Raw genomic sequence first — 18,084 nt, forward strand, 5'->3', positions numbered from 1 at the left:
GAATTGACGAATTACCTTAATGTTACTTTCTGAAATACTGAACATTTCATTGGGTGCCACCCACACATTTGTGGCAGAAAAATTACACGACACATGTCTATGCGCGATGGGTTCCAAGATTGTTTATTCCCGAACAAAAGGACATTTGCATGCTGGTCTGTATGCCATTTAAGTTGATGTCAGAGGAAAATCCCGGAGTTTCTTTCAAATGTAATCAATGCTGATGAAACTTGACTTCATCATTTTGATCCTGAGAATAAACAGCAAAGCTCAGTGTGGAAATCTCCTTCATCATGAACCCCCCCCCCCCCCCCCCCCCCAAAAAAAAATGATAATTCTTTATTGAACAGCGCTTGTAAATGCTGGTTTTACACTCTTAACATAGGAAGCTGTCATTTCTTTGATTTGTTGGTTATTCTGGTGTATAAAATATGTTCTATAAACATCAAATACAGCTACACATTAGTTACAAAAATTGTGTTGCCATGCAACTTAATACTCTGATTGCATTAACAATGGCAGACATAAGCTATACCAAATAATGGTGGTACATAAAAGCAGATTTCCTCTAAGTCTACAATCATTTCAAGAACAGAGGAAGGTATACCTTCAAAATTAATTCTGGACCAGAGCAGTTGATCAAACTATCCTCGAGCTACTCAACTTAATTTTATTTGTCAAGCTGTAGGTACATGTAAAATAAGTAACACATAAATTTTTGCTATCTTGAAAGTTGTTGGCAGTGATATTGGACAGCCTGGCACTTAAAAAGTGTTTGTGAGATATACAGTACAGGTTGAATAGCTGCTGTATGTCATTATTGTTTTGTTAATGGTAAAAAATATTGCAGTCAGTCACTGCAGTGTTATTTTATGTTGGTTCAACATTATTCAGAAAATAATCTCAACTGTATTGACCCATTGTTACTGCTTTCTTCGTGACATTCATTGCCACAAAAGTTTGCTATAATATTTGAAGATATTAACACAGTCTGTAAAATATATTAAAATAATCTGTAAAAAAAACAAACAGTTCCCATATTATAGTGAGGAAAAACCTTTTTTTAGTATTTGTCATTTTATTTCATCCTCTCTCTTCAGTGCCCTAAGAAACACAATTCATTTAGCATGTAAATGAATAAAACCAAACTATTGTCACAACAACAAAATGGAAAAGATAGATTGCTTCTAATCAGCATGAAGGAGGCATTAAGCTGCAGACATGCACAATGTAAAAGAAAAAGAATACAAGAAATATTTAAGCTTTTAGGCAAAGTCATTCCTGAGAAGTAGAACTCGCACAACCACTTGCTCTCTCTCTCTCTCTCTCTCTCTCTCTCTCTCTCTCTCTCTCTCTCTCTCTCTCCCCCCCCCCCCTCCCTCCCTCCACCCCCCTCAAACAAACAAACAAACAAACACACACACACACACACACACACACACACACACACACACACACACACACACACAGAGCTGCTTCTCCAAGTGGTTGGGTCTTGGCACCCAGATGAGTCGCTGTTGCATAAATGTGTGAGAACTCTACTTCTGAGAAGCACTTTATATGAAAGCTTAAGTATTTCTGGTATTCTTTTGCTTTTGTGTTGTGCCTGTCTGAACTCAACACCTTCTCTATGTGCTGAGTAGCAGCCTATCCTTTCCTTATTGCTGTTATTCCATCCTAGACAAACTACTGTTATCTAATAGAAGAGTTTTCATGTTATTTATTTATATCCCATACACTTAGAATTGAGAACAAAAATATATGCACTGTGTCACTGCAGAAGATGAGGTTGGAGCAAATATTAGGAATACTAAGTTAATCAACAGGGAGGTATGGCAATGACCATCAGTTATTACTTCTTATGATAAAGAATATTACGGTGAATAACATGAGTATGGTACTGAGTATGAATAGCACTCATAAACCACAGATGTGCCTGGAAACCCAAACAAAAATATCTAAATGTCACTTGGAGATGATAAATCATTACGTAGATGTGAGATGGAAATACTGGAAGTAGTCTGCCACTGACTTAAGGATTCTTTGGCGGGCACTGCAAACAATGTTACCTATAAAACAAGTAGCAGGAGAGAGAGAGAGAGAGAGAGAGAGAGAGAGAGAGAGAGAGACCCCATGGTGAAATGAAACTCTCATAGTGGCACTCCATTGCTTCCATATGTGAATGCAGCAATGTTATTAACCATCTGCACTACCTTTATTATGAAATTTTCTGTTTGGGTTCACAACTAAACAACTGTCTAGGAGTGTTTGAATGACCATCACTAAAATGTTGATAGCCAGAAATTCAACCACCCAGTTCTTGAATTCGGTGCATACCTGTGTGGCTACTCAAACTATTTCAGAGTTCTCTGAGAATTCCAGGTTGATGATGTCATAAGAAGATCCTAATATGTTAAAGAGGTTGGGAAGTACCTCAGATTACAATAACTATTTTTGCCACTTACTTCCCTTGTGGCTAAGATATACTGACCAATAAACAGTAGTTTAAATGCATTTTTAAACATCAAAAATTTATATAGAATAATATTCATTTAATTAACACAACTTATAAAGCTCAATAAAAATTAAGTTACAGTGTTGGGTTAAAAATGTAGAATTTCTGAGATTTTTGAAATTCCCTGGGATTTCCTTGATTTTTCCATATAAAATGTAATTCCCTGAAAATTCCACATTTTCCAGAAAAACTGTCATCCTGATAACACAACACAGTCAGTGACAACAGCTACTATAGTACCTGTGCCACTTGTATCCTCCCCATCACCAGCTCCAATGATAGATGTAGATGAGAATCATCCCTCCTGCATTTTCTCTGGTCCCCCTGGCCTAAACTTCCAGTATTCTTCTTCCCACTTGCTTACTGTCACTCTTATTTTCCCTCTCCTCTCACTTTACACACCACACTATCATTTTCTATGCCACTACTCCTCTGTTGAAGTTGTCATTTCCCCACCCTCCTCACTCTCTCTCTCTCTCTCTCTCTCTCTGTCTCTCTCTCTCTCTCTCTCTCTCTCTCTCCCCACACACACTAAAATGAAATGTACGTGTTGGTGTCACCGATATCTCACATCGCGAGGCTCCAGGTAGTTATCACCACAGACACTGTTACCAGTGCAATCAACCACAATGTGGCTGAGAGCCATGAAGCAAGTTTGCAATGCTACCATAGCCGGCTGCTATTTGTGTCTGGCCTCAGAGCTCTATGCTCAGTCTGTGTTCAGATGCCAGTCTTTTACCATGGAGTTACTGGAGTGTATCAAGTATCAATGGATACAGTGCTGTTCATGTAGTCTATGTAGAGTTTCTCTTCCTAATTACTGTATTGTACTGCCAGTGAACTGGACACTGAGTTGTATGGTAATAGTGGATGTACACTTATTGCTGTACTAAGCACAGGTCAAATCTGCTATACAAGTGAAGTGTTTGTCTTCATTAATAGTATGTTTAGAATTGTGTCACCACTATTTATTGCTTTAGGACTGAGTGTTCCTATCCTTTAGATCTGAAACAACAATGGTGATGAGTTGCTTCAGACCCTATGGTTCCCTGTTCTTCTGCTAACATTTGATGACGTTTGGGTTACTGTGTCTGTATTCTCTTTTTGAATAAACATGTCTGTTCCATCCCTGGAACTTTTTCTGACACAAGCTGTTCAGTTACGGGGGCACCAGATTCAACTATTACTGCAGAGCATCATGCAACTAACACAGATACTATCTTTGACAGTCGTGCCACAACAAGCTACTTCTGCACCCAAGTTTCAAGAATTTGTCGGCCAGAAAAAATACCATGCACTGCTTAAGATGCACTTCTCTGAATTCTATAACAAGATTTGCAATACGATGCTCATTTTATTGCTAATGAGAATGCCAAAGTATTTCATTTGTGTCTTATATTATTTCTGCACACTAGTCTGGAGGACAATGATTAAGAGTCATTAAGGGAGTGACTAGATGCTCACATTGAATCTCAGATGCAAGTTGCAGCTGCCAGTTACAAGTTCTTTCCATTAAAAAAGCAATGTGATCAAACAAACGAATGAAAAGTGGGTAGCCAAATTATGTGGTGTTATCAGACATTTTAAATTCAAGTTTTCTCACAGACTGTCATATGGTGACACTATGCTCCATGATGCTTTTACACAAAATATATCTGATGCATACACATGCACCACAATTTTGAGGTTACCTAATCCTTCTCTGGAATCTGACTCTCCGTTATAGATTCACAGGACATTTTAGATGTGATAGAAACTGACTCACAAGCTCTTGCCGCTCCGGTAGTTAAAAAGTGCACAATGCAATCAGTCCACTCATCAATCATATAAAAACAATAGTAAGTCATGCTGTGTGCACACTACTTTTCAGTCTAATGCTAAGAAGTCATCCCCACAGTGCTTCAGTGTGCATGACCATCAACAGTATCCATTTTCTTGTGCCAAGTGGGGCCACATTCACACTGTGCATTTACAACAGTGTTGTGCCAGGCAACAGTCAGATTCCTTACTTTTGAATACATCGTGGGAGCAGACAGTGACCTATGTTATTACTGATAGTTACTATTAAAATCAGTCTTGATCACAAATTTATTTATTCTGGTAACCAGTTTTGACCACACTGCTGGTAAATCACTGCAGTGATTTACCACCAGAAGGAGGCTCCTGCTCATACAGTATTTTGGTCTGAAGACGACCACAGGCGTGATCGAAACCGGTTACCAGAATAAATAAATTTGTGATCAAGACTGAGTTTAATAGTAACTAACAGTCAGATTCCTGTTCACAGCTTTCTTCAATGGAAGTTAATGCTGTTTCCACTGAGCCTGTACACATGACACCATCATGGCTCGACCTCCATCAAACAAAAGTGTTCAGTACTGATTCATTGACAGTTGAACAAACTATGTGTACATTTATGAGTGCCTCAGCCTACAGTGAAAATGCAGTTAGATACAGGTGCTTCTGTTACATTACTGAATAAAAATATTTATGAATTGTTAGGAAGCCCATGGTTACAGCAGCCTCATGCCCCGCTGTCAGCATATAATTGAAATCATATTCGTGTATCAGGCATTTGCAGTGTGCTGGCTACGTTCTGCAATGTAACCAGAACTGTGTCTTTTCATGTACTGTGCTCCTGGGACAGCCCATATCTTTTTGTCTTGATTCTTTTGATTTGTTTGATCTTGCTCTTGAAGATAACGTCTTGCAAGTGAATGCTACAAGTGCCTCAAGACAGTATCAATGAACTGTGCAATAGGTATACTGTATTATTTCAAGAAGGGCTAGGGGAAGCTTAGAATTTTGAGGCTCATATAAGACTTAAGGAAAATGCTCAGTCAAGCTTTCATATTGCTGGTCCTGTTCAACATACATTTGTGATCATTCAACCTGTTTCTGCAAATCAGTGGGCATCCTCCCTGGTTGTTCTAAAAAAGCCTTCAGGCAGATTACAGCTTTGTGTCAATTTCAAATCTACAGTTAATTCTGTGACATTGGTAGACTCATTACCCCTGCCTCAGCCCTATGAACTCATGGAAAAATTGAGACAGGGCCATTTATTTTCAAAAATAGACTTACAAGAAGCATATTTGCAGGTGCCGCTATATGAGCAGTCAAAACAATACAAACTTGGTGATATTCCAATGTCAATGCCTAACATTCGGCAGTGCATCAGCTCCCACCATTTTGAAGTGGTTTTTGGAACACTTAACAGCAACAGTCCGTTTGTCTTCTAACTACCTGGGTGATATTGTGGTTTCTGGTCACAAACCAGTTGGACATTTGTACAACTTAGAGTGTCCATTCAAAGTGCTATCAGAAGTGGGCCTCAAGTATAACAAGACAAAGCGTTCATTTTTTTTTTACACGGAAATTGAATATTTGGTCATGTCATTAGTGCCCAGTGTATTCAGACAGCACAGTTAAATTTTTTGCCAATCAAAGATTTGCCAGCATCTTGTAACGTTAAGGAGCTGCAGGTGATGATGGGCAAAACTCACATATTTTATCAACTAATGCAGCACTGACTGCTGCTCTGTTGAGTCAGCCACATTGGAAAGGTGTTCCATTTGTGTGGTTCAAGGAATGTTGGCAATCTTCTCAGCATCTTAAGGACATGGTTTGCAGTGTTCTCTGTCTTATTCATTTCAACCCACATAAGCCAGTTGTTCTGCAGTGGATACATTGTCCTACAAGATTGGAGTGATGTTCTTTCACAGGATAGGTTCTATTGATACACCCATTGCCTTTGATTTAAAATCTTTGAACAAAACATAGTGCAACTGTAATCAGATGGAAAAAGAGGCACTTGTCATTATTTATGGAATTAGCAAATTTCATTCGTACTTGTATGGGTGATACTTTTGTCTTATTATAGACCACAGGCTGTTCTGTTTCACCCCCTTCTGCCATGTACAGCACTAAAGTTGCAATGGTATGCTCTGCTGTTTTCCAAGTACCAATAAGAGCTTCTGTACAAGCCCACAGCTCAGCATTTCAATGCTGAGTTTGTTGCCTTAGTTACCAGTGAGTATCAGTTCCACATTTAATTCATCCGGGGATTCTTGTTTTCACATAGGGTCTCAGGATTTGAATAAACTTCATGAGTTTCCTGTCAGCTACTGATGAACTGCATATAAAACTGCATCTGGCCCAGCTCTTTGTGTGACTCTGCAGCGTGTCTGCAATGGATGGCCTTGAGTCTAAAGGAAATACACCACCCCCCTGGTGTGTCATTATCTTGTGCACAGGCTTACTATTTCTGTGCACGTGGACATTCTCCTCCTCCACACAAAAATGATGATGCACGAGTAATAGTCCGTGAGTCCCTCTAGTTGCTGCAATTGCTCCACCAGGGTCACTGGGAAGCAGTGTGTGCCAAGCAATTAGCTCAGTGCCACTATACGTGATTGGGTATGGACACTTAAAACAGATGACCACCCTCAGTGTAGCATGTGTGGAGCATCAGTCCATTCAGCTGCAATATTTTTTTAATTGGTCACAACAATGGGACCATGGCAATGTCTTCATATTGATTTTGTCGAAGTCTTTTGGAATATCATGCAATGACATCTAGCACATCATGACAGCACCATCTCGCCTCCAGTCCAGCGGAGAATCTGAATGTTCTGGAGCACTTTTAAGACATAAGTGGACAAGCTGTGCTCCTCTCACACACAATATTAGGCCTTCAAGAAGTTTCTCCTGTCCTGTCGCTCCTTGCTATGAGATAGCAATCACTGGTGAAGCAAGTTACCAGTGGAGCTCCTGAATGGTCATTGACATTGCATACTTCTACATTTTCTTCATCTACCACAGAAGCCCTATGTTCCACCATACCTCAAAAAGTTTCAACCACAGAAAACTGTTTTTCTGGGTGATCAGTAAGGGTCGGTAGTGGGGAAAAAAGTGTTACTACTGATGTGTTAGGCAGATCTTTGTATACTGTCCAGGGCCTGAAAGGGCTGCATCATTGTCGAGTACTGCAATTTCTTTGTCTGCGGTTCCAGTGCTCCACAGGGGTCAGCAGCTGTAGCAATCTTCTCGATGTCCTCACTCAACATGGTTGACGCTTTTGGTTGATGCACTCATGGAAATCAGTGTGGAGCAGCTTCCTCCACCACTGCCACCAATCCACAGCCCGAGGTGATGTCCAGCAAGGGTTCATGTCCAGCTGCCTCAGAGGGTCCAGCTGCCATCTTGGATGGCCCTTCAATAGTATCCACATCTTTGGATGTAGATGTGCACCCTGTGGCTGTATTTTTGGCTGGTGTTCCTGGCCACTTTCAAGGTGGATACTGGGCTGCAGAAAGGGACCAGCCATTGACTTTTGTCAAAGAATCTGTCCCCTCAAGCAATACCTGTATCCAGACCTTACCCCTGTTGTCATTCCTTGCCTCAGCAGTACATGATGACAGTGTGAAGGTTTGTGGGAGAGGAATGTTGTGTCATTGATATCTTGCATTGTGAGGCTCAAGGTTGGCACCACCACAGGTTCTATAAGAGGCATAACAGGCAGCTGGTGTGGTCAACCACGATGTGGCCAAGGGCCGTACCTACAAGGAAACTTTGCTGCAGTGCTGCAACCTGTTGCTGTTTTATGTTGAACATCAGATCTCTACTTTCAGTCTGCACTTGGCATTTAGTCTTTTTTCACAGAGTCACTTGAATGTGTTGACACATCAGTGTTCAAAGTACTGTCCTTGTAGTCTACATAGAGTGTCTCTGCCTAATTACTGTACTGTACTGCCAGTGAACTGAATGCTGCATTTTGTGTTAATAGTACATTTATGCTCATTGGTGTACCATTTCGTGTGTGGGCCAAATCTGTTATACAAGTTAAGTGTTTGTCTTCATTAATAGTTTGTTTAGAATTGTGCCATCATTCTTTGTTGTTTTATGGCTGAACAGCTCTACTCTCTAGATATGACACAACACTAAATATGTTATGAAATGTGTAATAAGATTTAAATGATGCATAATAAACACACTGATTATAACATACAACAAATTAACAAGGCAGTCTTTATTTTTGGCAAAATCAGCAGCTTTGTTTATTTATTTGTCAAAACATAGTTAAAATATTTACTGTTTGAATAGTTATCATTTCAAATTTAAAGACTATCCCTGCATCACAGTTTGAATTTCCTCATTGGAGAGATAATGAGTTTGACATTGAAAACACTGCACTCATATTCTGGAGGAGGAGGGATCAAATCTGTGTCTAGTCATGCAGATACAGTTTTTTTTGGTTTGATAATGGTTCTTTTAATAATGTCATGGGCAAGTCGCTTCTCCACTCTTTGTTTAACTGAGATTGTACTCTGTGTCCTAAGATCTTAATAACAATCAGGGTATAATTTTTTGTGCCTTTTGTATAATGATATTCTTACTTCAAAAGTTGTTATTTCAAAGGCATGTGACAATTGCATAGCACATTTAGGACATGTAGAGAGAATCCTCATACCTTTTGTGTTGATTGTCAAATGGGTTTCTTCAGTACATGCACTATGGAAGCTTGGCACCACCTCCAGAATTCCTAATTTCTTTGGCCAGTGAATGCTAAAGGCTTTACTCATTTTTAATATTTCAGAGTATAGATATGTTTTGCTATGTGGTTGGGTGGTAGTAGCAAATCTTATCTAAGTGTCTACATTTGTGCAAATAATTGAGATAGACTCATGAATGATGCCTATTCAAATTTATAGTGTGAGCAATGGTGGCTTGTTTTGAGTCAACCCTCACTGCTTGCATACCTTTGGTTTGTTGGTGCATCATGTGGCTAGGTGGCACTCCAGGATCAGGAGGTAAGCTAAGCAAGGGAGAGGTGGCGTGGCAGCACTGAAGCTGGTGCACTGAACTTGGGTGTTTTGTGCACCGGTGGTAGCTCCACAGCCTGTGGGGGCTGGCAGCATTTTTACAGTGGTCACTACCTTGGTGGTTGTGCTGTATTTTGCTTGTACATAGGCTGACGGGTGGAACTGATTTTTGGTGCTTTCTGTTTGTCCACTGTAGATGTATTTGTGGAGAACAAAGCTGGTCTTTTGGAAATAAAGGCATTACTGTTATGAACTCTGGATCCAAGTATTGTAATTGCTTCCTTCTGGATTTGTATTGGCAGCATGGCTGAGAGCTGGTTTGAGATTGTATTTTAAATGACAGCCTTCACCTGCTTTGGCTCCAGCTATGTGTAATGTGACATTGTTTTAGTTTGCAAGTGAGTAATTTGTTTTAAATTCATGCATTTATTTGTACTGAAAATTGATGGAAGTCATGGTGTGTTGTAGTATTGCCCACATCATGGACTGCTAAGTTTGAAGTGTGGTTACATCACTGGGTCTATATGACCTATTATTTACTCATGGGCTCACTGCTGGAACTGTGGTAAACTGTAAGCTATTGAAGCTTAATTAGCTTATTGCAAAATTATTGATAACCATTAATTATTCTTGTAATTTTGATCCAGCTAATTTTCTTAAAGGGTTGCTAGCTGTTCTTAGTGGGCTGGTTCTCCCTGGTAAATGAATTTGATTTTTTTTCTTTTTTTAAGAAGTTATATGCTGAGCCTCAGCTAACTGATGGACCTCAATTTTAATATTATTAAATTCTTGTTTTCTGAAAGGTTATGTTAAATATATATTTGTGTTTAAAATTAAATGGTAGATACTGTTGAACAACCTTGGGTCAAGTCCTTCCATGTGAGTGTTTTCCTAGAAATTCTTTGGGGTGTAATTTGCCCATTTCATAGTGATTTAATAAATATTTAGAGAAAAATCTCAATGGTGAGTCTAGCCTTAAAAATCTCTCTCTCCCTCTCTTGTTTTTCTATATGTAACTCCTGTCTTTAGCAGAATAGAAACAAAAGATCACACAGCAACTAATAGCCTCTCATAATTATTAGCTCACACGCTCTGATGTTATGATGTACTCTTCCACATGAAATTCCTAATGTTGCCACAATGTTGCTTGTTTTTGGTAATAATTTCTCAAGCTTTTTAAGTCATGAAAACTTATTGTCTCTGGGAATGATAATCATCTTCAGTGACCTAAGATGATATGAAATAGCTTTACTGAATTGCAATTTGTACAGTTGGTGTTAACTGTTATTGAAATTGTTTAGGCTTTCATGATCACTTCCTTGTATGCTGCCTACTGGTGGTGTTCTCAGGATCTCCAGCTGACTGTTATTTAACTCTCTTCAGTGGCTAAGATGGACTCTTCATTAATAATAGTTGACTAGAATTGAGCCTGCAGTCAGAGATTATATTTAACCATAGTGACACTGCCTAAGGGGCTTTCTCTGAGTGATACTGTTATAGTTTCCAGATGGCTTCTTGCAACAGAAGCCGTTTAACATTCTGAATTGCACCATTGCAGTGAACTTCCATTGCAGGTAACCTGTTGGAAATGGTGCCAATATACAATTCCACAGTGGCTACATACACTCTCTGTCCATAATCTCAATTTCATCCTGCTATCACTTGTGGAAGCTACACGTTTAAAAAATGCAACCCATTCACAATCCCAAAACATCAGCAACATTGTTAAATCATTATTGATGAAAAATTCAGGAGATAATGCGAGGTACACATCAACATGCAGTATATCAATTTTCAGGGGCTACAACATTGTGCCTACAAAATGAATGACTGTTCACAGTTCCAACTCAGACTTTGTTTGTAGCTGATGACATATTTATTGTTTAAAGGACTTATATTTCAATTGGCAGAGCAAATATTTTCTTAGAGCTTTGTAATAAAAGTAAATCTTTCTTGTCAGAAATAGTACTCAGAATGTTCCATTAAGTTTCGGGTGTACAGCCACAAGAAATCTCCTTCTTCTTCTGATTATTTTGGCTGTATAACGTTTAGCCATCTTGCAGCTTACTCTGAAGATGGCTGAACGTTGTACAGCCGAAATATTGGAAGAAGGGGGAGATTTCTTGCGGCTGCACACCCGAAACTTAATGGAACAGTCTTTGCACCACCAAAACCTGAAGATTCACATCAAGTATTCAGAATGTTTCATTTATGGACCATTAGCTCTTAGCATTTATATGTTCTGGACTTGTTCTTGTATTAAAACAAGCAGCCACATTTCTAATACTATTGAACTGTCTTAGCTAGTACTGTACTCTAGAAATTTGCTCGTGGTACCCACCTTCACCCATGCTGGCTTTTCAGGAACTGCATTGGGCCTGCTTGTGGGGTTGAAGACCTTGGGCGTCACAGGTACTGTCACTTCTTGCAAATGTCCTCCCAGTTCCTCTTCTTGCAGCGCCTTGAATGTCTCGGACTGTGATGGGTCATATTTGACTGTCTTCTTCATGCTGCATGTGTTGTGTTATATTTTATGGTGTTGTTCATTTATGAGGGACAACTCATTATTATGTGTGTTCATTATTGTACAAGAATTTTTTGTGTTGTTTGATATGAGTTGGGTAAGGTGTGATATGCCATTAATGGATAGTATGTGTAAATATTAAAAAAAGAAATGGGATAAGAAAATGGTTTAAGCATTATTTGCAAGATTTGTGTACAAATACATGTAGTTTATTGCAAAATTGGAGGTGACATAAGTTTAAAATATTATGCAATTTAAAGAGAGTCAGTGCAAAAAAGTTTGCATTTTAATCAAAGTGATTAACGTTAAGTATTATTGGTGCATTACTCATATTATGTAAAAAAAAAGATGTATCCATAGGTGGCCACACAGTGTTAATTTATCATGTTTGAGGATGTTAGAGTTGTTGTTATGTTGAAAGTTTTATTGTTGCCAAGGAGGCCGGGCAAGTGTGTTTTGTTGTTGTTGTTGTATTTGTATTTTTTGTTTTAGGAAAGAAAGGTCAATAAAAATACTATGATTAGAGATGCAGTAGCAGTTCTATACAGAAATGATTATATTGACAATGTAATTAATGTGCCAGCACTTCTAAAATTACAGATCCAGTTTTACACTTTATGCATTCAATAAATATACTTGAATCTCACCAAGAAATAACTTAGATGCTTATGACTATTGTAGAGGAAAGTGGAGGAAAGTGAAGCAGACTCACTCATATAGAAGATGAAGCTGTAATACATTTTTGAAGTAACACAGCAAATTTTACGATTTTACCAGTTTTTATTCGATCAAAACACAGGCAGTGTAAAGCATTCAGTACTTTTTCTGACATGGTAGAGCATCAATACATGGGTCCTAATACTATCAAAATATTCTGATTTTTAAATGCTAATGGGAAACCATCTGCTCATCACACACAAAATGTTCTTCAACATTATAGTAGAATAGTGTCTATCTACAACAGATGTGTTCTATAAAATTTCAAGAGAACTGTCAGATGTCTGTAACTTGCTGGTATGACATTTTGGTATATTCTGCCCATCTCCAGATAAATACTGATGAGCAGTACACTAATCTTCCATATTTAAGATCCTGCCGGCACATACATGGTGTCCTAGTTGGCATTGCACATGCATTGCCAGAGTGAACGCACTTCTGCTGTAAGTCTGTGAATGGCTCTGTGTGCCTTCCATGAAGGCTAGCCTCTTAGATATAAAAATGAATGTCTTCGTGTGGTAAGATTTCAGGATGATGATGGTTATGCAGAGCATGGAGTTTTTCTATAATCGGGTCCCATGAAGAATTTAATTGGAAACGACTGTCTTGATTCATAAGGGAATCAGACAATCATATTTCAACTGATCCATTGATGATTGTGTTACAAAATTTTGACATATGGGCCACAATTTTTGTTTCATTATATTTAATCAAATGACCAGTGGAATTGCAGTGTTCAGTGTGATAGTGGACTTATTTGCTGGGAGAAGGCAAGTATGCTGCTAATGTTCTACAATGAGATATGCACTGTACACATCGTTTACCCTGTACAAGATTTGCCGCATTCATGTGAAATCCTGTAAGCACCTGCTTGTGATGTTCTGTAATGTTATCCTGCGATGTGTGCATCCTTTGCCCTATATAAGATTTTCTGCATTCACATGAAATCCTGTAAACACCTACTTGTGAGTGTGGCAAATCTTATATAGAGAAAATGACATGCAAATTGCAGGATGGCATTATAGAAAATCACTGTCACACTTGCCTTCTCCAAGAAAATAAATCCACTACACTGAATACTGTATTTCCGCTGGTCATCTGATGAAGTATAATGAAACTAAAATCATGGCCCATATGTCAAACTTTTAGGACTCAATCATCAATGAATCAGTGGAATTATGACTGTCTTATGAATTGAGATGGCGGTTTCCACTTAAATTCTGCATGGGAATCAATTACAGAAAAACTTCGTTTTTTGCATAATAAGCATCATCCTGCGACCTTACGAAGCTAAGACAATTATTTTGATATCAAAGAGGCAAGCTTTCACCATGGAGGGCACACAGAGCAGCACATAGACATAAAGCAGAAATACCTGTATTCAAGCAACGCATGCACAGTGATATCCATCTGACCACAACCTTAGCCTTTTGACACCTTCAGCTTCGTATCTGATGAACCACTTCTCTTTCAGTTCAGAGTCATTTCAAATCTAAGATAACTACAATGTAAGGAAGACATTCAGAAAATGATGTTTCAGTCTGTAAGCCTTATACTGTAACTTGACAATGAGATGAAAAAACTCCACTACTTCTTTTTGGTCTCTTGGTGAGATACAGCAGTCCATAAACACTGCAAGATGGCACAAGCTGTCTTTACACAACAGTCTTCTTGTGATGTTTTGAAGCCTTCTATCTTTACTTTCTAAATGTCTTTCATGTAGGATGATTACAAGATTATACTACCATTTTTTTTACATATACACAAGAACAACTTAACAAATACATTTGACCCAAGACACAAATAAAAAAGCAATTTTGAAAGTAAGTCTCAGATTCATATTATAATCAGGAGAAGCTTTGTACTTTGCTACTGCTAGTTTTTTTTACTAAAATAGACAGTACACAAATAAATCCTGGCTTATTTCAGTAGCTATTGATAAGCCAGTGTGCTACCTGCTATTATGGTTACCAATGTTAAAACTATGCACCATGAAACATGCAGACTAAAAATGCGACAGTGAAAGATACTACTCTACTGTACAACTATTCTTTTTTTTGAGAGAGAGAAGTTTCATGCCTGACATCCCTGTATGTTATTACTGAGTACCGAACATGGACTGAGAAAGTAGATGTATATACAAGTTATTGGTGTTCAACATGTCAACCATGCTAGTGTTGTTTTTAGTTATGATTTGAGACCTATATACTTCATTGAATAATCACAAAAGTAATCCAATGAGTAATTTTAAATGTCCAAATCCTCATTAAAAAATTATTTGTTTAAAGGTCTTTTCCCATCACACATCCGCACCTACTTTATACGGTGCTCCTCCTGAACTCCCCCTGCAGTGATGTTTAATATATTTGAGTGACTTGAAGCTGGTGTAGATTATAAGAAAATTACAAAATGGACACTATTTTCTTAATTCAGTATGCCTTGTCTGTGGAAGTTTATAAGGCAGTAGTTGATAAAATAATTTCTTTTCTTTCTCTTTGTTGCCACATTTCTTTCGAAGGAAATTGTAAATATTGAATATAGAAATTGACTAAGGGCAAAGTGGACCTTTTTGAAACAATAAAATAACCTTATTGTTATATTTTATATTCACATAATGCAAATTTTTCGAATCACTTCAACTAATTTACCTCCTCTGTTTACAAATAAAACAATGTGTTGTTGTGCCTATCTGCAACTCAGCATCTCTGCTATATGGTGAGTGGAAACTTTCCTTTTCATAATATTGTTACATTCCATCCTGGATTTTCCATTGTTTGGCAGTCATTTAAACAGTCGATAAATTTCTGTAACTTGCAGTGGCTTCAGACCATGAATAAATATTATGAAATTTTGTGTCACGGTAATATAATATTTGGTTACGATGTGATAGTATTTCACATCTCAGATCTGTATTTTGATATCAATTGTTACTTAAATTCACGACATAAAAACTAGCTTCTCTCCCCGTTCATATAGTCACAAGAGTTGAGCATACAACAGAATGAATATGAATGCTTTCTCTTCATTTTTGTGTCATTTCTTGCACATATCTAATCAGATCTATTTAAAAATTAACTGTGCTATTACAAACAGTATTCCTTAGTAGTATGTCTGGAAGTTAGTCCAATATTATTACTTGAATCAGCTGAAAGAAAATTCTAAAGAGTTCTGAAAAAGTTTTCTTTTGGTCGAACCTAACTTATACCCATAATTTGTATTATATTACATTTGATTTGATTTGATTATTGAATAAGAATTTCAATGAAGAAATGTATGTTTGTTCTTATCTAATAAGTGACTTTGGCATAAGCATATACAAAGAAAATTGCTACAGCTTATTTGTTTGGTGCATTATAATCCTAGATTAATCTGAAATGCAGCAAGATACAAAGACTGACAGATGATCCAATGAATTATTTTAAAAGTTCTCACCAATATCATTTTGAAACTAAAAGCATCAGCATCATTCCACAATTTTCATTCACACAAGACTGTATGCAGGGGAGTCACAATTAGTAACTAGGAACCTAGAAGTAGTGAAATGAGAAATTAAATGGCGAAAAACATAGTGGGAAATTTCTATACATTCACAGAGACAGTGACTGTTATGGGAATCTACTCGTCCCAGTGAAGTTTGTAGGAAACATGCAAGTAGCATTCACTTCTCCCTACAAATACATTGTCATATTACATGAGGTAAACACAATACAAAAGTGGCACAGTGCCTCTTGTCTGTCAGCTACAGCTACATACACTACAATTTCCATTACGATAATGAGCAGTGTCACACAATCTAAGTTAATGGTTCACAACAAGTTTAACAATAGATATTAAAGCAACATCTACAATGAAAATTTACTTGGGGCTCAGATACTTGGCAAGAGAAAATATATATGTCTTGAAGTACCAAATGATCTATGTTAAACTATGAACAAAATGGGAAAAGCCTGAACCGTAGATACAGAGGCAGAAAAATTAAATCAAAATGAAGTGGAGATAGGAATGAAGACAAGGTGCCAGACAAAAAGGAAATGACCAACATATGAAAACCAGGCAACAGAAATATTTAAGGAGTAAAGTAATAACCCATCAAATAGTTGAGGCACTGAATTGTTCCGAAGCAAGGAACCAGACTGAGCACCCTGCCACCTTTAAGATGAACCCTCTTTTGGAGCTTGACCAGTCAAGAAGCAATACCAGCCCCCCCCCCCCCTCTCTCTCTCCTCTCTCTCTCGCGCTCTCTCGTGTGTGTGTGTTTTCAGAAACTATTGGTGAGTTGTTATCTTTACCCCTTCAATATCTATATACCATTGAGGAGCAAGAAAATAGTTTTGTGGTACTCAAAGAAAGCTGAGTAGTTGGAGAGAAAGACAAGTGCAGATGACACACACAACAAAAAGTGAAAAGAGGGGGGGAGGAGAGGGAGGGAGAGGGAGAGAGAGAGAGAGAGAGAGAGAGAGAGAGAGAGAGAGAGAGAGAGAGAGAGAGAGAGAGAGAGGGGGGGGGGGGGAAGGAGAAAGAAATGTGAAATAGAAATAAATAGTTACGTGACAGAACAGCAAGCAGAGCTTATTCTCTAGCATGGGCTCATTATGATGCATGATCAAAAGTATAAGATTATGTACTACGGAAACGAAATGTAACACAAATGTAACATACAATAAAATTGCACAAGAGAGTAGACTGAATTACTCTACAATGGTCACAGTGAACTGACTGGGTAGAACGCGTATACAAGTCAGTGTGAGATATTTCAAATCATTACAGTGTTATGCCATCAGTTGCTTCTGATGTTAGTGTTAAGTGGAAATTTTGAGCCTGATGAGTCTGACATCACATCTGAATGAGATGCGGCAATTTAAATTTGGTCGTCTACAGTGCCCATAAGACAAATTCCAGAATGATAGGTGGCACCTCATATGGTTAATGAAATGAGCTGCAATAATAAATTACTGTTTCTATGTAGTATTCTGGTGGAAGTGTGTGAGCCTATAGAATTTCATAGTGGCTTGTGAAATTAAAATGTTGTATAAATGTTACAATGTTAGCTTATTTCTTTTGAGAGGCCATGACAGTGTTACAAAGATGTTATCATCATTCACTTGCTAACTAACATGAAAGGCCATGATATGGATCACATACACAACATTTATTATATTGCACTGCTTTAGGAGAAAATGGTTTTGTGACACTATCATATTGGTAACAGATTAATAAGAATGCTGATTTCTATCTGAATGAAAATTTATAGAATTTTGAAGGAATGAAGATTTTCAAAATGCTAGTCTCATTGTGCATTGATAACAGCATTCATTGCAGCACTGTAAAAATTGTTTGTCATTTCCAAGGCAGTGGTTTGCTATATTATTCACAATTATAATTGAAAGAGTGAAACCCACCCCTATGAAATGAAGGCTGACACCTCCTCCAACAACTGGCTAATGTTCTGTCTTTGTCTGTATGCATTTTGTCTTAATTTCTTGCCATCTTGTTACTATGCACTCAGA

At 37.9% G+C, this 18,084-nt stretch overlaps 1 protein-coding gene across 6 annotated transcripts in view; it reads right to left on the minus strand.

The window, feature by feature from the left end:
* The window catches only part of LOC124711303 (nascent polypeptide-associated complex subunit alpha, muscle-specific form), a 421,389-nt gene that overhangs the window by 19,000 nt on the left and 384,305 nt on the right, over positions 1–18,084 (minus strand). For 5 of the 6 annotated variants that reach the window (XM_047241316.1, XM_047241315.1, XM_047241314.1 and 2 more), the window contains one exon: positions 11,678–11,846. In XM_047241316.1, the coding sequence (XP_047097272.1) occupies positions 11,678–11,846 (169 nt within the window). Of the gene's footprint in view, positions 1–11,677; positions 12,375–18,084 lie in introns of those variants that run through there. The other variant, XM_047241317.1, reaches the window with a different exon arrangement.

Source organism: Schistocerca piceifrons, chromosome 8 (assembly GCF_021461385.2).
Source record: "Schistocerca piceifrons isolate TAMUIC-IGC-003096 chromosome 8, iqSchPice1.1, whole genome shotgun sequence".
NCBI lineage: Eukaryota > Metazoa > Arthropoda > Insecta > Orthoptera > Acrididae > Schistocerca > Schistocerca piceifrons.